The following is a 24914-nucleotide window of genomic DNA, read 5'->3' as shown; positions in this document are numbered from 1 at the left end:
AACAAAAGGTAGCCATTGTCTGGTGGCCCCAGAAGCCATTCCTCAACCTGTTGGATTAAGGAGTCTCCATGAGTGAGAAGGGGCATGCAGCCAGGAGGATCCCATCTTGAAGTGACTACTTTGGTGGGGCCCTCGAAGAAGGCCCAGCCACACTACAGGGGAGGCCAAGCCTGGAGCCCCTGCATCTCTAGACCTAGTGGACTAGCGATGTCTGCTCCCTATCAACCAGGGGCTTGATAATGGGCCTTTGGGCCTCATTTGCTGCCCCGCCCCCTCCTCCCTTCCAACCCCCTTACTACAGGAAGGAATCACAGTATCTAGAGTTTCGTGGCCACTCATCTTCCACTGCTAACCTGCAAAGTCATGGGGGCATCTGTGCATCTGAGCTGTGGAGAAGCAGCAGGTTGGACCTGGACTTAGAGCTGTTACCCCTTCATCAGCTCCCACCACTGTCCCCACCCATGACTGTTGACTACTGTGCTCACCGAAAACCTTGGCTCTGGAGCTGGTTGCAGTTGAGCCCTTCCTCAATCCCAGCCCTTGGGAGGCTGACCCAGGTGGATCTCTGTGAGGGCAGGTCAAGGCCAGCCTGGTATCCACAGCAAGTTCCAGACCAGCCAGGGCTATGTAATGAGACTCTGCTTACAACCAAAACAGAAAAACCCTGGGTCTTCCTGGTCCTTCGTGCTGAGGCCATTGCTCTATAGTCTAGCCATGGCCTTGGATCCTACAGTCATGGCTAGTTGAAGAATCCCTTTGGACCATCCTAAAGCTATAGATATGGTATCCTTTGGTTAGCCTTTAGAGGACGGTCATCTCTTATCCTGTTAATCAGCTTCACGTTATTGTCATGTAAGGTTATTAACTTATAAAAGGACAGGTCTACTTAGCCCACAGTTTTGGGACTCTCCGAGGTTTCAGGTTCTAAATAAGCCACACTACCTCCCAGTAGCACTGACCTGAGGACTAGGTCATGGACACATGGGCCCTTGAGGTACTCATGTCTAAATCATCATAGGTCTCTTAGAGAAGAGCAAATAATCCCAGCACTGACGAGCATGAGTTCGAGGCCAGCCTGTCTTATTTTCTTTTCCTGTTGCTGTGATAAAATATACCGACAAAAGGAACTTAGGGAGGAGTTTGTTTGGGCTCACGGTTCAAAGGTCCAGTCCGCCATGGCAAGAAGGCATGGTGATGAGAGCTTGAAGCACTGGGGTCACGTGTTTCTGCAGTGGGAAGAGAGGAGAGAGGCGGATGATGGTGGTCAGCTTGCTTTCCTTTTATGCAGGGTGGGGTGTTGGGGGCTACCAGTGCTTCCCACTTTTACCACCTGGGTCTTCCTACCTCAGTTAACTCAGGATGGTCCCTCAGAGGCTTAGGCACGGATTAACTGATCCCTCACAGGAGTGTCTGGAGGCTTCACTTCTAGATGATTCCCATTAAGTTGGCGTCAAACCATCTCGCACCACCTCTTCCAGGCAGACGTCAAATAGCTTGTGGTGGCCAGCGGTCAGGAGGCTCACTTGGGTCTAGCCTGGTAGTCTCCAGGTCTGCTCAGTCTCATACTTCCCTGCCCTGCCCTACCCTTTTTCTGTTATCCACTGGGACATCCAGGAGTGCCATGATGCACCCAACCTGGGGCAGGCTGGAGAGAAAGGGCATGGACTTTCATAGATCCATGACCAAGTAGGAAGCAGAACCTCAAAGAGGATAGGGACTTCTTCCGTGCCACAGAAATAATGGTCGCCGCTTTTAATTTCTTAAGCCCCTTTCAGTGGTGAGTGAAGGAGCCTTCATATTCTCATTGGTCTGTGGAAGGATCGAGGTCCAGGGCAGGGACAGTGCCTCCCACCTTCTGATCCTACACTCGGGTGTTCGCCTTGGAAACTCCCGTCCACTCTGTGGTCGGATGCTGTTTCTGACTCTTCAGGAGCCCTCATGGCCTCTGTCCTCTCTCTGCAGGTCACGTGACATCCACATCAGCATCAAGATGTTCCAAACTGCCCAGCAGTACCAAGTCGGGCTGGCCCCGGCAGAACGAAAAGAAGCCCTCAGAGGTAGGCAGCAGTGGTGGAAAGGTTCAGGGAAGGCTGGCGTGGTGAGGCACCTGTGCGGAGTGAGAGGAAGAGCTGAGCAGATACATGGAGGCCACGTGTTCTTGGCAGAGGGCCCATACCCAGTGCCAAGGTGGCCGTTGTGGCAGGATGGAGTGAACGGGGACACCGGTATATGCTTCTGACGGTACTTCATGTGTACCTGCATGTTAAGCAAGATAATGCCTTCGCCTTCTGATCTGCAAGTGGAGGTGTTAACGGCTCTACCTGTGGGTCAAGACCTCGTTGGGGGTGGAATGACCCTTCACAGGGGTCACATGTCACATATCCTGTATATCAGATAATTACGTTACTTAATTCATAACTCGCAAAATTACAGTTATGAAGTAACAATGAAATAACTTTATGGTTAGGGGTCACCACAACATGAGGAACTGTATTAAAGGGTTGCAGCATTAGGAAGGTTGAGAACCGTTGGTGTAAGCCGTTCCTCTTGACCTAGAGAGGCCTTTGAATGCTCATAAACAGGGCAGTGATATAATATGATGTGTTTATTGTTGTGAGACAGTGTCTCTCTACGTAGCCCTGGCTAGCCAGGACATGCAGTGTAGACTAGCTGGCCTCAAACTCACAGAGACCCCCCCCCCCCGCCTCTGCCCCTGAGTGCTAGGACTAAAGGTGTGTGCCACCACATCAACATATTCTGATGTTTTAATAACTGGCTTCTGTGGGAGAAAATAACCCCCTTGCATTTAGTAGTTCAGAGCTGGTGGCAGTAAAGTCAAAAAGCAAAGTGATTTGGGAAGCTTCAATAAAAACTAAGGGTGATGGGGTTTGCTGGTGCTAGGCAGAAGGACGGGTGTGTCCAGAACCCTCTGATGAACTGCATGCCTCTAACAATACTTCATGTGTACCTACATGTTAAACAGAGTAATGCCTTCACCTCCTGATCTGCGAGTGGAGATGCTTATGGCTTCCGTGGGGGCGGTCCTTGGTTCATTACCTCACAACAAGACCTTGCGTCTTGTGGCCATTGAAAACTTGCATGCAGGGACTTTATCTGTTTCTGCTTAGCATTTCACTGGCAACGCCACTGGGCAGAGACAAGGTATAAATGTGGCTGTGAGAATATCCGAGGCTTGGGGTTAGCTCGGTGGTAGAGCACTTGCCTAGCAAGTACAAGGCCCTGGGTTTGGTCCTCAGCTCCAGAAAAAAAAAAAGGGAGGGGGAGGAGTCCAAGGCTGTGCATTTCTAACCTGGTTTTTATACATGAAGCTGGTATAAGGACCATGTTTTTATGGGGTGGGGTCAAGGAACCATGTCTTTTCTCAGGCTGCACCCCATTTTCTCCCATTGCTTTCCACTGGGTTCATCTGTTGTTAGTTTTTTCCAGCCCCTAGATGTGGATTTGGGGTGAACTTCCTGTATGCTCTTAAGTGGTCTTCCCCAGAGCTTTGTATTAAAAAAATATGATTTCTTGCCTAAGATGCCTTGCTCTGTGCCGGTCCCCTTGGGTGGGCAGGATTGGGGCCCCATGAGAGTGGTCTCCGTTTTCCTGCCAAGTTACAATAACTTGTTTAGTTTGTGTGTGTATACACATTAATGCATGTGTGTGTTGTGACATAAACGCCGAAGACAGAGAGCAACTGGAAGGAGTTGGATCTTTTCTGCCATTGGGGTTTCAAGGGTCAAACTCAGGCCCTTAGGCTTGGCAACAAGCACCTTTACCTACTGGGCCATTCCGACCCCAATGCTGGTATCTTCTGAACCTGGTTTGTGTGGACGTGAATGAAAATATCTCTGGGAGTGTTGTGAAGGAAGGAGTTGGATGCTGGGGCTGAAGGGTAAGAGTACATTGTAACTCTTAGATACTCTCCTCCTTAGCTTTGGGAAGCAAAATATGGCTAGGATTGTGGAAGGCTCTGCCTCTTCGTGGATGAACAACATTTTGGTCACCTTTATTTGGCCCTTCTGGCCCTTAGAGGCAGGAACTACTGTGCCCATTTAAGACTTGAGGAGGTTGGTTCTGAGAATCCAGCCTTTCTCCAGCTTCCCTATGATCCTGGATACTGGCATGAGATGGGAAACTCTAGAAGGAGCTCTCTCTTCCCCTGCTCTGCCTCCCCATGCTTGTGGGGGATGGGGCTCCTTCTCCACTGGCTGGGACCAACCCTGGGTGGAAACAGGTGTCAGCAAGGCTGAGAAGAAAGAACAATTTGCATGGGGCAGAAAATTCCCCTGCCTCTTGGGTTTTCCAGCCCAGAGGCTATGTACCTAAAAATAGACTTGAACCTCTGTAAGGCACCTTCTGGGGACTAGCAGTGTAGAGCCCATGCCCAGACCAGGAGCCCTGCAGGTGTGGCTGTGAGGTCCACTCAGGAGGATTGAAGAGTCTTCCCTGCCTTGAATGGCAGCCAAGCCTTCCCTCCCACAACAGGCTGGAGGACAGCCTGAGAGGTTTTCCTCATCCTCTTGAGTGAGTGAGAGGGTTGAGCCGTGGCCGGTATAAATTCTTGAGTTATGGTGGTTCAGAGAAGGAAGGAAGCATCAATGAAAGCTTCCAAATGACTTGGCTCGTGAGAGGGCAGAGAGAAATGCTAAGACTGGGCTGCAAGAGTGTGTGCACGCTCTGATGAATGAACTGGAAGCAGAGGGCCTCGCTAGTGAGCCTGGCCTAAAGGACAAAGGCTCCAGGCACCCTAACAAGGGATTCTTGGGAACCCTGTCTGCCCAGTGCCCTGTGGGATAACTGCTAGGTTGGTCACACTGTGTGCCCTCACTGAGGCAGAGCAGTATAGAAACACCCCCTCCCTCTGCTGGCTGCAGAGCTGAGGAAGCTGTGGGTCACTCCCTGTTTTTACTCCTAAGTGTGCCCAGTCATGGAGTAGGGAACTTGAGGCCCCAAGCTTCTTAGCACTGCATTAGCAGTGGGGAATACAGTGAAGTGTCAAATGGCTGAGGAATAGGTTTAGGGAAAACCGATACCCTTCCTTTCCTACCTAGGGGAGGCTGCTCTTCACAGTTCTAACGTGGGCCAGGGCCAAAGAACACTGACCAAGAGTCAGGACCCTGGACAGGGCTGAAGCGAGCTTTCCCATATGGCTTTTTACCCATGCCCCTCCCTAAGCCGATGGGAAAGGGGAGATCTAGGCTGGGTCAGGAGTCTGCCTTTAAGCAGTGGAAGGGAAGGTGGGGGCAGGACCAAGGGATCAGCCTTCTTTTCTTAGGCATTTTTTGGGACACCCACGAAGCTGAAGTCTGTCCCTTAGACCTTAAATTCAGAAGTCAGGGGGGACCCCAGCCTGAGAAACTGGTACTGTGTAAATTCTGCTACAGTCTTGGAGTTGGTGTGCTGTCTTGCCCAATAATGTTGGCATCCTACCACTTTATCCTTCATGGATCACAGCTTCAGAAAATCTGAAGTAAGGTGCAGCCTGAGACCATCTTTGATAGTCCAGCATGAGCCCTCTACCACAGGGCAATGCTTAGGTGGGTAAGGACCTTCCAGCTTGAGGAGCAAGCTGAGAGTTCAGTTTTAATTTCTCCAAGTGGGGTTCCAGGTTTCTTGGCTGCCTGAAAGCTTCTTAAGTGGCAGATGCTATCTAGTTGAGGGACAGTAAAGGGGCCCGCTTACCCATTCCCCTGGCTAGTGTTGAGTTATCTCCATGACACACACACACACCCTTGCAATGGACAGGTTTTTTCTAAGCCAGAGTGCTACTTGGGGTGCTAAGGATGGTTCTGGGAGAGACCTGGAGGCCTGCCCTGTGGTTGGTGCCATGGGCTATATATATCTTCCTCACGCGTTGAGACTGCAGGGCGGCTAAGCAGTGGGGAATTCCCCTAGGCCACCTGTCTAGAGGTGAGACGCCATGCATCAGGAAGTCAGTCAGTGAGGCTCTGCTGCTGAGTAAGGTCAGCAGGTACTGAGGGTGCCTGGGAGGCATGGCTGGATGTGGGCGGGTGCTTTAGGAAATGCGTCTAGCCTACTTGGAAGTCCAGCCTACTTGGCCAGCCACTTGACCCGACTCCTCCCCTCCTGCCCCACCTAAGATCAATGCCTAGAGCCTGTTTTGGGAATATGGCTTATTTTTTCCTGATACCCATGGAACCTGTAGAAGGGTATCTTAGTTATTCTACTGCTGTGAAGAGACACTGTGACCAAGGCAACTTATAAAAGGAAGCATTTAATTTGGGGGCTTGTATACAGATTCAGAGGGGTAGATAATCTGTAATCATCATGGCAGGAGGCCTGGTGACTGGCTGGCTGGCTGGCAGGCAGGTTCGAAACAGAAGCTGAGAGCTTACATCTGATGTGCAAGCATGTGGCAGAGAGACTGGGCCTGGTGTGGGCTTTTGAAACCTCCAAGCCCACCCCCAATGACACACCTCCTCCAACAGGGCCACACCTCCTAATCCTTCCTAAACACTTCTACCAACTAGGGATCAAGCATTCAAATATATGAGCCTATGCAGGCCATTTTCGTTCAAACTGTCACAGAGAGGAAAGTTCCAGAAGAGAGTGGGATGGATATCAGGGCAAGTTGGCCACTTCTGGTGGTCCCAGAACAGGAAGGGTAGGAGTTGGGATCCTATGCTCCCATCTTCTGTAGGTTCTGTTGACGAATGGGTGTCTCTAGAGGAGAGAAGACATTGTACATTCTACAGAGGCCCTTACCTGAAACCCAGCGCCCTGCCCTGGGTACAGGGGCTGGCCAAGAAAGTGAAACGGCCTTTGCAGTCAGCAACAGGATGTTCCCGAATGTGTCCCAGAAAGCTGTGTGAGGGTACCCCTGTCCCAGCAGTGCAGTTCTGCTTTTTAGAACAAAAATGATAACAACATAAAAAATGATTAGATCTATCCTGAGAGAACAGTGGTATGGACGGTTTATTAGGTCAAAACCAGGAAATAATCCTGGAAGCAGAGAGGTGACGCCTACATGTTTGGGAGTAGATAGTCTCTATGAAAGCAGCAGGAAGGGCTGCCGGCCTAGCATGCAGGAGGTCCAGAGGTCCAGAGTTCCAATCCCTAGCCCTGCTTAAATGTCATGGCAGGAGGGTTAGAAGTTCAAGCTTGTGGGGCCATCAGAATGGCTCAGGTAAAAGTGGCTGCCAAGCAACCTTGGCCACCTGAGCTGAGCCCCTGTAACTCACAGCGAAAGGAGACAATCAAGCCCAAAACATTATCCTCTGGCTTTCACGTGAGTGCTGGGGCAGACACCCCTCCCAAACACACAGCATACACATGAATATACAAGAAAGTCAAGAATCCTCCTTGGCCACACACAAGTTCTGAGCTAGTCTGGGCTACCCGAGACCCTGTAATAAGCCAACAATGGCCAGGAGTAGTTAGGAGAATGATTACAGAATGTGCCCTAAACCCTAGGTTCAATCCCCAGCACTGAACCCACTGGGCCTAGTGGTGCTTGCCTGTAATTCCCAAATTCAGGAAGTGGAGGCAGGAGGATCAGACAGACATTCAAGGTCATCCTCCACTACGAAGCGGGTTAGAGACCCTCACTCCAAACAATCAATTTGGTGTTTATCACATGCAGAGAGCTGACGCTCAAACAGGAGAGCCCCCAAAGAAATTTCCTATTAGAACCAGATTTCCAGCCTGTTGGGTGGGGGTGGGGCACACCCTCTTCCTCTGGGGGCCAGGCACTTGCTCTCTGAGACTGCACTTGGGCAGGCGGAGGGGTGGGGTGAGTAGGGCCCAGAGCCACTTCTAGTAGAGTTAGAGATAGAGAGATAGAGTTCTTCTCGCCAGCTGGAAAAGCCTCCAGGCCTCTGGGACTTGTCTTGCAAAGGAAACGCACGTCATAAATTCTCTTTAAGAGCAGGAAGTGCTGTTATCCTCGTGAAAATAAGAGAAGGAGATGTCGGAGTGGTTTTTCAGTTTTTTTTGAGCACCTGACCCTGGTGGTTTGAAGCTGGAGCTGGACGGGTGGTGACTGTTCCCTGAACCCCTGTCTGGGATTGCACATCTAATATATAATGTAAATTTGCTCTCGGCTGAAAAAACTGTATCAGGTTCCCAGCCCAGAAAAGATTACTCGGAGGTTGAAATGTCTCTTGGCTGTCTCAGGGGTGGTGAGTACCGGTGTGACTGAAGACCTGAAACAAGTAGTTTATCAACTCCTGAGTCGTCTTCACAGCTGTGAGGGAAGGGGATCCGAGATGACCCAAGGGTAGACAGTATAGGGAAAGTGGTTTGACATGAGAGCTGTGCCTTAGCATTACCGGATATTATTTCTGACAAGACACGACACTCAGGGAAAGAAACCTTAAAATAAGGTTTCCAGGGCTGGAGAAGATGACACAGCCCTGGCTGCTCTTGCTGAGAACCTGAGTTTGGTTTCCAGCATTCAGGTTGGGTAGCTCATAACCATCTGTAACTCCAGTTCCAAAACACTGAACACTCTTCTAGCTTCCACGGGTGCTTATTCACAAAGGGCGAGCACACACAGACACAGACACACACATCGGATCTTTAAACAAAAAACGACTTTGAAAATAACTTAGTTGGTAGAATGCCTCGCAGGCATGGAACCCCGGGTTTGATTCCTAGCACCCCATAAAAATGAGGTGCATAGCTGTAATCCCAGCCCCCAGTCTGGTAGAGGCCAGAGGTTAGAGACAGTTCATGATCATGCTCAGCTGTGTAGCAAGTGTGAGGCCAACCGGGGCTATGTAAGAAAAAGAAAGTGGTGTTCAGGACGGGTCCCCAAAGCTTTCTTGGGCACGAAGGATAAAAATAAGGAGATGCAGGTCCTGACCAAAGCCATCTACATTGGCTACAGTGGTTGGGACCCATTTCTGAGTTCTCACTCCACACATACATACATACACACACACACACACACACACACACACACACACACACACACACACACACACTCTCATTCACTCACTCACTCACTCTCTGCCTGGTATGAACAGCCATACTTCAGGGAAATCTCAGGGTGGTTTGTTGATTGTTTTGTATTTATTTACCCACTCATTCCACAACTTTTCTTCAGGCGTTACTAGGATGATGTTACAGAATAGATAGGGGAGAGATGGGACCTGTAGGACACATGCAGCACCTGTCTTAAATGGCTTACTTCAGGAGATCGACATCAATGCATGCGTGCACGTGGTTTAGTTTATTGATACAGGGTCTCATGTAGCCCAGGAAGGCATCAGACTCACTGTGTAGACAAGGGTGTTCTTGAACTTAGGTGTTTGTGCCTCTCCCTCTCATGCTGTGGATATAGGCATACGCTGCTGCATCCAGTTTATGTAGTGCCGGGGATCACACCCAGGGTGTCCTGCAGGCTAAGCGAGTGCTTTTATCAACTGAGCTCAACCCCTTACCCCTGTGTTAACTGTGTCTGTGCTGAGTCTTTCATGGGTAGCCAGATTTCCTCAGTCATCCAGCCTCCAAGAAAGGGAAGCAGAGAACCAAGTTTCCAGGGTCAAGTGTTTCAAGCTACATACAGAGCCACATATCATGGTACAGAATTCTCTGTGCTGCCTGGCCTAGTGTCAGCATACTTTGAAAGTTGCCCAATGAATGTCATTATTCATTTTTGGAGGTCACTCCAACGCCATAGACACTCCCTCAGAGCCTGCTTTCAGCTTTTTCTGGGCAGCAGGTAGAGAAAGCAAGTAGCCTATGGTCTCGAGAAGAGGAACTGTGCGTCAGGACCATGTCACGAGCTCGTGGGTAACGTCCTAACTTGGGAAGAGCAGGGTCTTCAGTCCCCTCTAGGGTGATCTTGGCACCCCTGGCCCTTGGGCTGGTTGGTAGCCTTTTAGCATCCTTTATACAGTTAGAGAAAGCTACAGTTAACATCGTCCAGCAGCTCAGTAGAACTTGGTTGCTAGGCAGCCTACATTTGAAGACAACCAAAAGAAAGAGAAGTGGCAAACATTCATCTCCTGAGGAAATTGCTTGTTTTCCAGCCCCTCGAAGTTCTTGCCACAGCAAGAATTCTGTTTGTTAGTGTCCATTTTATTCTATATTTAGTTTTCATAAATTATTCAAAGGAGTTGTAGGAAAATCATTAGGCTTTCTCCAAGCCCAACTTCTGGTAGCTCCAACAGAAAATACGTAGCTTAGGAAACAGGCAACTCTGTTGGTGGTCAGGTGTCGCCCCAGATGCGAAGACTACCAGGTTCCCAGCTGTAGCCTGCAACTGAAACTGAGGTGTTGGTCTGTGGCAACATCTGGAGTCAGCACCTTGCATGTGCACCCCAGATGTTGACCACACTGAGCTCCTCTGGCTGGGAAGATGTACCAGAAAACCAGGAGACTCCAGCAACAGGGGCTCTGGCAACACAGACAAAACTCAAGACCAGGCTGGTTGCAAGCAGAGCCTCCTAGAACCACTGAGGACCAGTGAGCAGGGGAGGATGAGGATGACGGGGGTGAGGAGGGAGGTGTGCACAGGGTAAGAAGGGTTTGGGTGACTGCAGTGACAGTCACAGCCACGGGGCCTGGGAAATTCCATTCCATCCCCACTTGTTGCAACTTGAAGAAGAAAAAATTGTTGTGGTGGGGAAGCCATGGCCATAGGGAGCCTTCTGTGGGGTCTCACACAGCCTCTTACTAGGTAACTTAGGATGACCTTGAACTGGGGTGTGTGTGTGTGTGTCTGTCTGTCTGTCTGTCTGTCTTTGTGTCTGTATATACCAGGCCCATGCAAGTCACCCAATACAGGTGGAGGTCAGAGGATAAGTTCTGTAAGCCATTTCTCTCTTTCCACTGTGGTTCTAGGGGTTGAAGGCAGGTCATCAAGCCTGCGTGGAAAGTGTTTTGTACCTTCCAAGCTGCCATTCTTGCCCAACCTTGAACTTCTAGTCTCCCTACCTCCACCTCTTAAGTACCCAGGTCACAGGTGTGCACCCTCACCATGCTCGGTTTCAGTGGTACTGGGAATTGAACACAAGCCTACTAGGTACACACGATGCCTACTGGGCTACATCCCCAGCTGAAAAATACTTAAGCACAGCTCTTAGACCGTCTCTGCTTACCGAGCAGTGGCTTAAACCAGCAAGTGCTACCCTGTGTTTTCCTGAGTCCTGCCTAAAAGAGGTACTGGTGTCCCCATCACCTGTTCCTCAGTGATGGGGACAAAACTTAGAACTGTCTTTTAACCTGGCCCACACTGCTAAAGGACCCCAAGTTGAGCCCCAGATCCTATCCTGTTCTGAGGACTCTGGAGTCTGAGTCAGGAATGGGCTTCTGTCAGGGAGACCTGGTCACTCCCAACTGCAACACAAGCTTTTCACTGGCCCGGAGACATCAGGCCCCGAGGAACGGGGGCTACTCAGTACTCGGAAGCCTCATGTAGGTCCATGTGGTTGAGGATCTCCACCTCTGGAGCCTCTCTAGTTTGCACCTCACTCTGTAAGTGTTCACAGGATATGCAAGGTCCCTTGTCTTTAGTGCCAGGCACTGAGACCACACCTAACAGCAAAGCAATGTACGACAGAAGAGAGGATCAGAAACACCACGCAAGTAAAGCAGATGGTGTCTGTGTATATGAGTCATTAGAAGAGGGTGACTTGGGGTCGGTTGGAAACTGACCCAGTCAGGTACCCTGCAGTCCCAGAGCTGACATTTGAGGTCACTGAGGTGACAGTTAAGGTACATTTGAGGGTGAGGAAACCGAGGGGTGGTTTTATTTTTTGATAGTCTCCTGCTATTCATGCTGGCCTTGAACCTTGTAGCGGAGGATGGCCTAGACCCGATTTCTCCTGCCTCCATCCCTGAACGCTGAGACTACAGGCACGTCTGTCCTACCACATCCCGATTTATGTCTCTATAGACAAAGCCCAGACAGAGTTCTGTTCATGGCGGGCAAGCAACTTGGCTACATCCCTAGCACTCTGGTTGTTGCTCCCTGCCTAGTTCTGGCTGGCCTGGAACTCACTCTGTAGACCAGGCAGTCTTGAGGCAGGCTTCCTGCTTCTGCCTCCAGAGTACTGGAACCTTGGCCAGGGTATTTATTTCTAACCACATTGCCTCCTCAGACGTTCATTTCAAGATGGGGTGTCCCAGTCCGGTGGGTCCCTGTGGCATCAGAGCTGCAGGGTTCAGGGACGTCCCACTGAGAACTTAGAGGGAGTTCCACATCAGCTCAGACCCTGGTTGTACTAGAGCCTGTGTTGAAGTCTGCAAGGAAATAACCCAGTCTCTGCAGCACCGAGCCACGCCCTCGCCAGAAGCCCCAGTGGGGAAAGCCTCTTACCAACAGGGTGCCTGAGTTTGCACTCTTGTCTTAGCTGTCTTGCTGCTTGCTAATAAGATATGCAAATTATCAGGGCTGTGAAATCCTAGCCCCATTCCATCTTCTGCTTAATTAGCATTTAATCTAATCTGGTTTTAATTTTTTTTCGCACTGGCACCCTAATTAAATGTTAGGGTGTTCGTCTTAACAATTAAATTATATTGGCAAATAGAGTCTTCAAGAAACTTGACCTTTTTTTTTTCACGTCAGAGCCCTCTGCCGCTAGATGCAGATATTAATTGGACTCCGTGAGACACTGATGCTAGGTCCATTGATGGACCCATCCCACTGTTTTCCACAAGGCACACAGCCAGTGAGCTGGTCCCAGCAGGCAGTGGGTTACAGCTGAACAGGTTCTTCAAGGGTTCGTCAGGAGCGTCCAGAGGCTCAAGTGAACTGACCAAGCCCCTCGGACCTTCACTTCTGCAACGGGTGTTGACTTTGCAAAAGGGCCGGGGTGGGAGGTGGGGCATAGGCCTGGAGGGTACTTGCTTGAAGTGGTTTCTTCCTTCTCATTGATGTGAGTCCACTTTTAACTTGTGATTTTCAAGTGATGACCACTGGGAACGTAGGGCCTCGAGTAAGTCACATGGTAGCTAGTGGTACCATTGTGTGTTCCACAGCAACACTTGGGGGGCGGAGGGGGACAGAGGCAGGAGGCTTTGCCATCACCATCTGGGAAAGGGGTTCAGAGGTTATTCTCTGGTAGTTCTCGGGAGGGACAATGGGAAGAACAGTTTTTCTAGTGAGGGGACAGAAGAAACCTCAAACATGGCCCCGAGGGAATTTGGGACAGACGTAAGGACAAAGGAAGACAAAGGTCTTTCCCATCACATACCAACCAAGGGTGGCTCTAGGGTGGGATGCACAGTGTCTTTGAGGGAACTTGGAAGTCCAGTTCATGGAAACTTCTCCCTGGGCTGCCCCAAGCCACTGCCTCTCGCCTTACTCTTTGTATAAGATCCAGGTCCTCCTTCCTGGAACTAGAGTGCCTCGTGTTTTATACTTAAGAGTTGTGCCTCTAGGTGCAGATCTGTAGCACAATCTTAAACCTCCCGGGGAGAGTCCTGGAACACTCAGAAAGCAGCCAAACTGCGTTCGAAGGTGACCTTTCTACCCTTAGAGGTTCTGTTTGCGTGTCTGTCTGTACGACTATGGTATCCAAGAGATTGGGGCTGTGGGGCTGGGAAAGATAAGGAGACTGGGTTGTTTGTTTGCTTGTTTGTTTGTTTGTTTGTTTGGTGAGACCTACTAATCCTGGCTTTCTTACTTAATCTGTCTTTATTCTGTGATGCAGACGGCAATTTTCACCACGTGGGTCCCAGATACTGAACTCAGGTCATCAGACTCCGTGGTAGGAGCCATTGCTTGCCTAGCCATCTCACTGTGGCCCTACTGTGTGCTGCCTTATTTGCCTGCTCCCCTGGCCTATGAAGCCAGCCTCTCTCTCTCTCAGGCATCCTGATGCCTCTTTTCCCTCTTATCTGCCAGGTTTTCCGGACAGACTTGATCACAGCCATGAAGATCCCAGATTCCTACCAGCTCAGCCCGGATGACTACTACATCCTGGCGGACCCATGGCGACAAGAATGGGAGAAAGGTGTGCAGGTACCTGCTGGAGCGGAGGCCATTCCAGAGCCCGTGGTGAGGTGAGCCAGGTGGCCAGGCTAGGACCATCGGGGTAGGGGATGAATCTGAAGTAGCTTTTTGGTGAGGGACCTCCCAGTCCTGAGATTCCTTCCCAGCCTCCTCTCTCTATTTTATTGTTTGTCAACAAACATTGGTCCAGAAACACTGGTTGGGTTGCCTTTGAGGCTTTGGGCTTGTACTCGGTTCTGAAGCCAGAACCTTGCCTCTCACCTTCAGAAGGACCCTGAACCGGAAGTGTAATCTTTCTTGTTTCTGAACCAAGGGTAACAACTATTTTCCTTGTGGTTGGAGAAAGGTCTAGTAAATGATCCCTAGAAGATTCAGGATGGGACATGCATAGAGCAGATGTGACAGAAAGGGCTATGTTACCCTTGCACACATCAGCAGAGCAGAGTAGGGAACTCTCCAGGCTTTTTTGCCATCAATTATCATGAAAATAAGCCATGTTGTTCTTTAAAGATATTTTTAGAGGGCAGAGCCTGGTGCCCATCACCCAATAGAGACTTAAGAAGGACTCGCCAGTGTCAGCCTCTGAGGTGTCTGTCCTACTAGAGCCAGGTCAGAATAGAATCCCCAAGGGCTTCATAGCCTGCTGGTCTTGTGGGCAGGGACTCTTGTCAGAACGTAACCACATCTGGTCTTAAAACTACAGAATATAGTCAACCTGTTTGATTCTGCAACCTGAAGGGACTGGTGGCCCTGTCCCACCAGCTCAACTGAATTGATCAGCTAGTGTTAATACCCCTTCCTGGTGTCAGCAGCCTCATGGCCTTGGCTTGAGATCAAGGAGATGACCCTTGGGCAAAGGTCACTACTATCCCCTCCTTTGAAATTGGCACCACTGCTTGCTGGCAGCCACATGTGTGAAGAGCCTGCTTCGTGTCAGCCCTGTGCTAGGATTGCAGGTTAGGGAGTTCTCAGCCCAGCCCAGGCACTCGGGGCAGACTAGAGGTGGGAAGACCTTTTCATGTCTGGGGCCCTCCACAAGATGGATGGATGGATGGATGGATGGATGGATGGATGGATGGATGGATGGATGGATGGATAAATGGATGGATGGATAAATGGATGGATGGATGGATGGATGGATGGATGGATGGATGGGTGGGTGCATAGATGGACAGATAGATGAATGGATGGATCCCTTCTGGGGCCTGTAACATGGGTCAAGATCCTAGTGGGTTTTGTGCCCCAATCTTGTCAGTCAGGAGAACCATGCCCTGACCTCTGACCTCTCCAAGACAGCCTGCTCCTCTGTGAAACAGGATTATATTCTTATCAGTGGCCGGCCAACTGATGGTGTGGGAATCAGGGCGAAGTGAGAATCCTCAGGCCAAGTTGTCACTCTGTGTGGCATGACAGTTTATTGCAATTGCCTCTACATTGGTGGCTTGACTTCATTAAGTCTTTATATAGGGTTCTTTATCTGATGACATGGAGAGGGACCGTGCTGTCCTGGCCTCCTGAGGTGAGGACATCCTTCATCTGATTCAGTTGTTTTGTTGTAGCTTTCTTGCTTGCTTTCTTTCTTTCTTTCTTTCTTTCTTTCTTTCTTTCCTTCCTTCTTTCTTTCTTTTTTTTTTCTTTTTTTAATGTGTGTCCCAGGCTGGTTTTGAACTTGGTGTGTATCCAAGGATGATTGTCACATCCAGTTTATGTGATGCTGGGATGGACCGCAGAGCTTTTTGCTGTACTGGCTGGGCTCGGCCGACATGAGTTAGACATGCAGAGCCTCCCTGTACTGAGAGCAGAGGGGGCAAATATGTCCTGTTAGACTCTAAAACTCAAGATCGTCAGACCCTGCTTCCCAGCCTCCCACTGATCTGGGTGCCTCCCCACTGCACAGCCTCCTGGAAGCCATTGTGGCAGCTACCATGGGGGGTACTGGGTGCCTCCCAAGTCAAGTCTCTCACTGTCATTTGGGGACCGTAGTTGTAGGGTACATAGTACTGTCCCCACTTTATATATGAGGAAGTCAGGAAAGTCAGGGGAATTTCCTATGGGGCCTAGTAGGCTGCTGGGCCAGGAAATGACAGACCACAGGAACAAACCCTGGGCTGTCCCTGTGAGGCCTAGGGTAAGCATTAGGCACACCCTGACTACTCTCCCTCCAGACACCATCCCAGCCTGACTCCTCTGTCCCTCCATGGCCTTGGGACAGTTGTGCTCACCTCAGGGTCTAAAATCTGCCCCTGAGGATTTGCACTGTCCCTTTAGACTTGGTCCATGGCAAAATCAACCCCACCTGGCATCTGTCTTCATTGCTGGGATAGCCTCTACTCTCTGCTATTAGTCTCAATGAAGCTTTCCTTCCACACCATCCAGCTCATTCCATCTGCTGTGTCTGAGGAAGAGGCATTGGTTTAGAGTCAGGTCAGTTCAGGCCTGGTAGAAAGCTCTTTCTGGTGTGTGTGGCCCTGGCTCCCTAAAGGCCTAGCCAGGCTGCACCAGTGAAGCAAGCAGGTGTGACTGGTATTGGCAGTAGGTGGCTGTTCAGACAGGGATGCTCAAATGCTGGACTAAGTGTATGTTTAGGGCACACAAAGCTGGATTGTGACAAAATTACAGGCTATGCTTTTAAGAGACGCTCATTTGAAGTGACGGTTTCTTGGGAAAGGCAGCGTTTGGTTGGACTGAGGGCACTGGTGTTGGCTTCTGTTTAAGATCATTTACTTGGTGTGGGAGGAGGGTCCTGCCGTCATTTCATCTAAGACTCTCATTAGGGCTTCTCCTGTGGGATGGCGGTGCTAACCTTTAACCTTTGACCCCTTCTTGCTGTCCTCATGACTTCCCACCCTACAGTCTTTTCTCCCTGCTTACACCCTTGGCTCCCTGTACCCAGCCAGCATCCTTCCTGTCCCTTTTCTGACACCAAGGCATTTCCTGAAGCCAGGGGCCCTCCCTGCAGCTCAGCCCTGTCCTTGTGCCATCTTGAACCCTCCCTCCCCTGTCCAGCCTGAGCTGAGTCACAGCCCTTGGCAAGCCCTGGCTCCGACCCCAGGAGGCCTCCTGGGCAAGTGTGGGGCCTCTCAGGCCTGGCAGGGCTGGCCAGATGGAGGCCAGGCTCCAGACAATAACCATGGCAACCAGTGGGTATGGGAAGGCCTGGCATTTTGAACTGGCCTCAGAATCTGACGGGCAGCAGCACACAGATGCGTAGAGGGCCCCACCCACCTGAGGCAAAATGCCTCTTATCTTTCCATTTTGGGAGAAGGGTGATTGACATCTAGCAATCTACACACAACACACACACACACACACACACACACACACACACACGCTCTAACACTGTACACACAGTCAGCCTACTCCTCCCGCCTATCTAGCACTTTGCTAAGAGCTTTCTTTCTTTCTTTTTTTTTTTTTTCTTTTCTTTTTTTCGGAGATGGGGACCGAACCCAGGGCCTTGCACTTGCTAGGCAAGCTCTAGCAAGCGCTCTACCACTGAGCTAAATCCCCAACCCCACTTTCTTAATCCTTGCCATCCTCTCACCAAATGCCTGTGGCAGCTTGTGTTAGTAGTGCCCTGTTTGAGGAGTGGGAACCCGAGGGCACAGACATTCGAGGGTGGAGCTTTGGTATCTGCAGCAGGTCCCTGTCCCCAGGGGAAGGCTGATCTGGTGTGGGACCTGTGACCGTGCCGGAGCGGCAAGCTGAACCATGATGCCCGTGTGGTCCATGGGGAGGGACAACGTGTGGCCAGCATGTCACAGTGACCATAGACTGATCCAGAAAGCGCTCTCCTGGGTTCTATAGTAGAACCCTGTGGAGCTTAAACTCCGGGGAAAAGCAGCCAGACTTCAACTCAGGACCATGATACATGTCTATAGGGTGTTGATAAGGAGGGGCCAGGGAATAAGAAGTCGTGAAATCGGTCTTTGGTCCTAGCCTGGAGGGGTATGCCAAAGGGTCTAGAATCCAGCTGGCTCTATCTCACTTGTCCTCAAGTAACTGGTACAGGGCATTGCCTAGGATGGCACTTGGGACACCTGCAGACCAGGCAGGGCTGATTCAGGTTGGGAATAGCCCCGACTGGGCAAGGCAGATGCGACTGTGGCGGCCCAGGGCCACATGTCATCCCCACAGGGACCTCACTCTGCCTTATAGCCCTACTGTCCCTGTAGATCCACAGTCAGTAGAGTCTGTAAGACAGACTGGCAACAAGAAAAGAAATGGGAATGGGGATGGATATGAGGGGATGGGCGCTGTGGGATATCAGTATCTTCTCACCCAGGGTGAGATCATCCATCTTACCCAGGGCCACCAGTTCCTCAGCCGGGCAGACTGAGGAGAACAAGCTAAGAGCCCTCTCTTACCACTGCCATTCTCGGTTTCACAGGATCCTCCCACCACTAAAAGGCCCCCCTACACTGATGTCCCCAGAGAGCCCCACACTTGGTGAGGGTGCCCATCCTGACTGGCCAGGAGGCAGCCGCTATGACCTGGATGAAATTGATGCATACTGGTTGGAACTTCTCAACTCGGAGCTCAAGGAGATGGGTAGGTGACCCTTCTGCACTGGGTACATGATGGCAACCGTCAGGGAGGGTCTTCTTCTTGGCCCCTAGGGGTATCTGCACCTCCAGTGCCTGTGACTGACAGGTGTGGGACTCCTTGTCTCTGCCTCCCCAGTATCTACAGTTGTCAGTTAGAGGTAAAAAATAGCATGTAATTCACCAGGCTCGATGTCACGTGAAGTGAGCATCCAGTTAGTAGGCCTGGGTCTCCTAGATGAAGCCTGTTGACATGTCCCAGGAAAGACTAGCTTGGCCGTTATCTGAGTGTACCCACAGACAATACCCACACAGTGCAAGCAGTAGATCCCTCACGGAGCCAGCTGCCTCCCAGAGACACCCTACATTGTACGTGCATGCACATGTGTGTGAGTGGTCATGGGCAGTCTGTAGGCAGTGAGATGGCCATGATGGGCAGGAACCTGTAAGATTGGGTGGGTCAGTTGTCCCTGATGGAACTGAGGCCCATGTCACCACTGTAAATGGATGGATGGAGCCTTCCCCCACGACACCACTGCTAACATTTGCCCTGATTGCCAAGAAGCCTCTTGAACCGCTAACTGTGTTCCCTGTCATTCTGCCCACAGAGAAACCCGAGCTGGACGAACTGACGTTGGAGCGTGTTCTGGAGGAACTAGAGACGTTGTGCCACCAGAATATGGCACAGGCCATCGAGACACAGGAGGGGCTGGGCATCGAGTACGATGAGGACGTGGTCTGTGACGTGTGCCGCTCCCCTGAAGGCGAGGATGGGAACGAGATGGTCTTCTGTGACAAATGCAATGTCTGTGTGCACCAGGTGGGTGGACCCTGTCACTCTCACGCATGCTGCCTGAGCCCTGCTGAGGCTGGTTGCCCTGGCTTCAGGAGCATGATGAGCACAGTAGACCAACATCCCTACGGAGGGCTAGAGGCAGACCTTGCAGTACTTGGGACATCCATGGCCTGCTTGGCTCAGTCCTGCCAGCCATATCTAAGCAAGTGTCCTTCGGGTAGTCTGTCCCTCTCTGGTCCTCCTCAGAGAACTAACCCCCCCCAGCTCCTCACATCCTGACCTTACAAAGGAAACAGCAGCAGCAGGTAGTGATAGAGAGCCAAGCTGCCTAGTTTCAAAAAAAACGTGGTTCTGCTTTTTACAATGTACGAGGCTTAGGGCAAAGTTCTTCTCTGCGGGGCCCCATTTTGTAGACTGCGAATAAGTACGAGCAGTCAGGGCAGAGATGACTAAGTGGTGGGGTGCTTGCCCAGTATTCAAGAGACCTTGGGTTCAACCCCCAGTACCACCCCCAGCCCCCAGACAAAAGCCACTTGTTTACGATGTTTTTTTGCTTAGTGAAAATTAGTAAGGCTGAGCCTGTGAGATGGCTCAGCGGGGAAAGGGACTTATATTTTTAGAAAAGCGTAGTGATGTGCATTTAGTACCCATATAAAGATAGAAGGAGAGAGCCAACTCACAGAGTGGTGGGCCTCAAGGCTACATTTATGCCTGGCCATATTCTATCCCCCATAAACCTAAGAAATAGATACAGTATATCTGTGCTTGGAGTGTTTCTTACTGTTGTTATTGTAACAGAGCTAGTCGCTTTTCTTTTTTAAGGTTATTTTTATTTTTTTAAGGGTGTGGGAGGGGTGCGTGCATGTGTGACTGGATGCTTGTGGAGGCCAGAGGCAGCCAATCCCTCTGGAGCTGAAGTTGAAGGTGGTTGTGAGCTGATGTGGGTGCTGGGAACTGAACTCAGGTCCTCTGATCAGCAAGTGCTTTTAGCTCCCGAGCCGTCTCTCTAGCCCACCGTTAACTTTTCTTTATTTTTAAAAATCATCTTAGTAACTTATGTATATGGGTAGTTTTTGCCTCATGTATATAAATGTGTGTGTGTGATTCCCAGAGAAGAGAGGAGAGGACATTGGATCACCTGCTATTAGAACTAAATATGGTGGTGAGCCACCTCGTGGGTGCAAGGACCTGAAGCAAATGCTCTTAACTGCTGAGCCATCTCTCCAGCCCGTAGATCTCCCTTCTAGATCTTGAGGCCTGAGGCTGTAGGTACTCTGCATCTCTAGGCTTTCTTTCCAGAAGACCTGACTTGGATTCAGGGGCCCACTTTGGCCCCCAACTTTGAGGCACATGTGCCCGCTACAGCTGAACTACAAAGACCCTGGGGAGCTGAGAAGCAGGGACTTGGGGTCCATGTGTGTCTCCTACATACCTGTGATGGTGGGATGGGGACATCGCTATTAGCACAGAGAATCCTATATAAAAAGTTGAAGGTTTGCACTTTTGACTTGGGAGGTTTAGAACCAAGTTTGCAATTTGGGAAGCAGTTGAGCTCTTCCTAGAGCCTGTGCTAGTTGGAAATCGCTGGCTAACTTGGGTCTTCCAGACAAGAGCAGCCCTGACTTTTCCCAGAGGATAGGATTGTATACCCTCAGGGAATCTCTGTGCCACTCAGTGTAGCCTAGGAACAGAGATTGCCACCATTGGCAAGTCACTGAGCAGACACATGCCCTTGACCTATAACTACCCACTCTGTTCCCAGGCATGCTACGGGATCCTCAAGGTGCCTACGGGCAGCTGGCTGTGCCGGACCTGTGCCCTGGGAGTCCAGCCTAAGTGCCTGCTCTGCCCCAAGCGAGGAGGAGCCTTGAAGCCCACCAGAAGTGGGACCAAGTGGGTACACGTCAGCTGTGCCCTGTGGATTCCTGAGGTGTGTAGATTTCAGAGGGAGGGGCTGTGTGGAGAGCTCGGGTTGGACCTAGCAGAATTTAGGTGACAGAACATAGGAAAAAAGGGTCTGTTAGGTTCCCATGAAGACTCAGACAGTGTCTCAGTTAGGGTTTTAATGCTGGGAACAGACACCATGACCAAGGCAACTCTTAATACGGACAACGTTTAATTGGGGCTGGCTTACAGGTTCAGAAGTTCAGTCCATTATCATCAAGGTGGGAGCATGGCAGCATCCAGGCAGGCATGGTGCAGGAGGAGCTGAGAGTTCTACATCTTCATCTGAAGGCTGACAAGAGAATCCTGGCTTCCAGGCAGCTAGGGTGAGGGTCTTATAGCCCAGACCCACAGTGACACACCTACTCCAACAAGGCCATACCTAATAGTGCCACTCCCTGGGCCAAGCATATTCAAACCCTCACAGACAGGTCTAGGAATAACTTGGAACATTGTCTGCGAACCTGGTCATAGGTCTGGTCTTCAACTCTGAGGCACTGGGACATTCAGGAGGGACAATTTGAGGTCCAGACCTTAGTCAAGCAAAGGGGTTGGGGTGGGGGCTGAGTCTCAGATTATGGAATCTATCAAAACAAAGTTCTGGTTAAAATCAGAATGAAGCCAACCTTGGTAACATACGCCTGCAGATCCAGCACTTGGGAGATGGGAGTAGAAGATCAGGAGTTCAAGGCCATCATCCACTTGAATTTGATGCTAGCCTGGGCTACATGATAACCCTGTCACAAAACCAAGCGAAAGGGCAGCTGATCCCCTAGTGCAGTAGGAAGTTGGATAATGGGCCTGCTCCTGTGGCTGCAGAGGTAGCCTGTGACTTGGAGGGGCCGTGGACAGCAGGCTGGGTCCATGGTAGCCATCTTCACTAAGGCTTTGTGGTCAGTTCTTCTATATTGAGATGCCTGTCCAGGGCTGTCCATGCCTAGAAGCAGGCTAGGAGACCCTGTCAGCACGTGACTCTTTCCTTCCTGGTTCCTTATCCAGAGGTTCCTACTGGGGTCCACTTGCCTTTTTTTTTTTTTTTTGGTTCTTTTTTTTTTCCGGAGCTGGGGACCGAACCCAAGGCCTTGCGCTTCCTAGGCAAGCGCTCTACCACTGAGCTAAATCCCCATCCCCCCACCTTGCCATTTCTGGGGTAGGGGTTATTTGTGTCAGATTTTCATCTTGAAGGCCAGGACTGCTTTTCGGTGCCCTTTCTCCTGGTTATGGCAGAGAGACTGACCTCTTGAGGACCCCATGCTTGAGGGCCAGCCAGGTGGCTCAGCAGGAAAGATCTTTGCTGCCAACCCTGACAAACTGAGCTCCGTCCCCAGGACCTACGCAGTGGCAGGGAAACTTACTCCTGCAAGTTGTCCTCTACCTCCACACCTATGCCGTGGCATACATGAACGTACACATGTACACATGCACCTGCATGTCTCAAAGTCTACAGTCCCGGGTACATGCTTCTCCTAGCCAGCCACATTCGCATACATGCACACTCTGGGCCTGGTTCCAAGTGAACAGGTACGTGATTGGGCCAGGATTGGGAACTCAGACCTTCAGCTCTGTAAGTGTGAAGACAGAGAGGACTTAGGACTTGTGAGTTGAATCCACAACTCCGTCTGCTCACTATCTGGCTATGAGTGACTGGATCCCACCTGGGGACTGATGCAGCTCTCTGTATTCTGCCCAGGTCAGCATTGGCTGTCCAGAGAAGATGGAGCCCATTACCAAGATCTCACATATTCCCGCCAGCCGCTGGGCCCTGTCCTGCAGCCTCTGCAAGGAGTGCACGGGAACCTGCATCCAGGTATGTGGCCTGCTTCCTTCTGTTACCCGGAACTGCCGTGTTACCAGACAGAAGCACCGAGGTACCTGAAATACCAGTTCTTACCACCACCTAGCCCCTGTGGCTACACCACTGATGGACCCTAGAGGCTTAGGACAACAAGGTCCACCTGTGTACTTCACCCACATTCATTTGTCCCCAGGCTTCCAAGGAATGGGGACAGACCCCACCCGTGGAATACTAAGAACTTGGCTTTCCCCACCAGAGCAAGTGTCCCTGGGCTCGATGATTCATTGGCTTTTTAGACTGGAACCCTGACATGTGAGAGGAATAGAAATCTGAATTCCTCTCCAGCTCAGCAGATGTGCCTTCCTGACCTAATACAGGGGCTTACTGGTCTACCTGTGATGGCGGCTCCCATCTTGGTGATCATCAGGATCACCTGAGGCATTGAAACCACAAGAAGCTGTAAGCTCTAGTGGCTCTGATTCAGACATGAAGGGGGGGTGAACTTCCTTTCTTTCACAAAGCAGGGTTTGCCAGTATGGCTTCTGGTCTGTGCTGTGGGGTAGAAGCTCTCCTTGGTCCCTCTCATCTCCCCAAGAACACAGTCATCCTTGCAAATGTGCCTCCACCCCATTTATTAGACCTCCAGAAGGGTTCTGGACAAGGTGGCGATGGTACCCGATGTTGGGTACACTGTTGATGAACAGGTTCCAGTGGTCCAGTCCCCATCGAGGGCTGGGAGGAATGGTCAGAGCCTTTACCTGCTTCGATAAGAGAAGGTGGAGATCCAGGTGCTCTCAGAGAGTAGCACCAGGACAGACTCCTGGCTTGGATGACAGTTGCAATAGAGGAGACTGTGACCCTCTTCAGGCGTTTACCCCTGTCCTCTAATCCCAAAGTCACTTGCCCACAGGACAGTGCTTCTTGTCCCCACAAAGGGGACATTACCTTCTGATTCTTGGCTCCTTCAGTATGTTTGGAATTCGCTGTCACCTCTCCAGGTGCCCCAGGGCTCCTGTTTCTCCTTTAATGTTGGAGCCTGTGCCATTTTACATAGTGTCTCCCCAGCACTGTGTGTGTTCCTCGGTGCTTAGACCCCCCCCCCCCGCCCGCCCGCGCCCAGCGCTCCTTTAATGCCTGACGCGCCCTTCCCTTCTCTCCAGTGTTCCACGCCTTCCTGCCTCACAGCATTCCACGTTACCTGCGCCTTCGACCGAGGCCTGGAAATGCGGACTATATTAGCCGACAATGACGAGGTCAAGTTCAAGTCACTTTGCCAGGAGCACAGTGATGGGGGCCCTCGAAGTGAGCCTAGTTCTGAGCCTGTGGAGCCCAGCCAGGCCGTTGAGGATCTGGAAAAGGTGACCCTACGCAAGCAGCGGCTGCAGCAGCTGGAAGAAAACTTCTATGAGCTGGTGGAGCCAGCTGAGGTGGCTGAACGGCTAGACCTGGCTGAGGCACTGGTGGACTTCATCTACCAGTACTGGAAGCTGAAGAGGAGAGCTAATGCCAACCAGCCACTGCTGACGCCCAAGACTGACGAGGTGGACAACCTGGCCCAGCAGGAGCAGGATGTCCTTTATCGACGCCTGAAGCTTTTCACCCACCTGCGGCAGGACCTGGAGAGGGTAAGTAGCCCTGGTGGGGTGGGTGGAAGGGACAGCCAAGAGGAGGGGGAGGGTAAAGGCTAACAGGATTAGAAGGCACAATGGGAGGAGAGATACTCATACTCAGTCTTTGAGTCTCTCTTGTTCCAGCCATTTCAGAGGTCTTGGTGAAGGTGACCTGTGGAGACAGGAGTCAAGGCTACTGGAGCCCACTTGCCTGCAGTTTCCCTTCTGACCTTTATAGATGGTGACTGAGACTAAAGGAGCCAATGTTACCCAAAATACCTCTGTCCTGACA

At 51.0% G+C, this 24914-nt stretch overlaps 1 protein-coding gene across 9 annotated transcripts in view; it reads left to right on the top strand.

The window, feature by feature from the left end:
- Jade2 (jade family PHD finger 2) overlaps positions 1–24914 on the top strand; it is a 48754-nt gene that overhangs the window by 10659 nt on the left and 13181 nt on the right. For all 9 annotated transcript variants that reach the window (XM_087571648.1, XM_087571644.1, XM_087571642.1 and 6 more), the window contains 7 exon segments: positions 1963–2057; positions 13826–13983; positions 18324–18484; positions 19086–19297; positions 21036–21203; positions 22908–23024; positions 24173–24637. In XM_087571648.1, the coding sequence (XP_087427774.1) occupies positions 1963–2057; positions 13826–13983; positions 18324–18484; positions 19086–19297; positions 21036–21203; positions 22908–23024; positions 24173–24637 (1376 nt within the window).

This window comes from Rattus norvegicus, chromosome 10 (assembly GCF_021556685.1).
Source record: "Rattus norvegicus strain SHRSP/BbbUtx chromosome 10, alternate assembly SHRSP_T2T, whole genome shotgun sequence".
Taxonomy (NCBI): Eukaryota; Metazoa; Chordata; class Mammalia; order Rodentia; family Muridae; genus Rattus; species Rattus norvegicus.
This window is presented reverse-complemented; position numbering and strand designations above follow the sequence as displayed.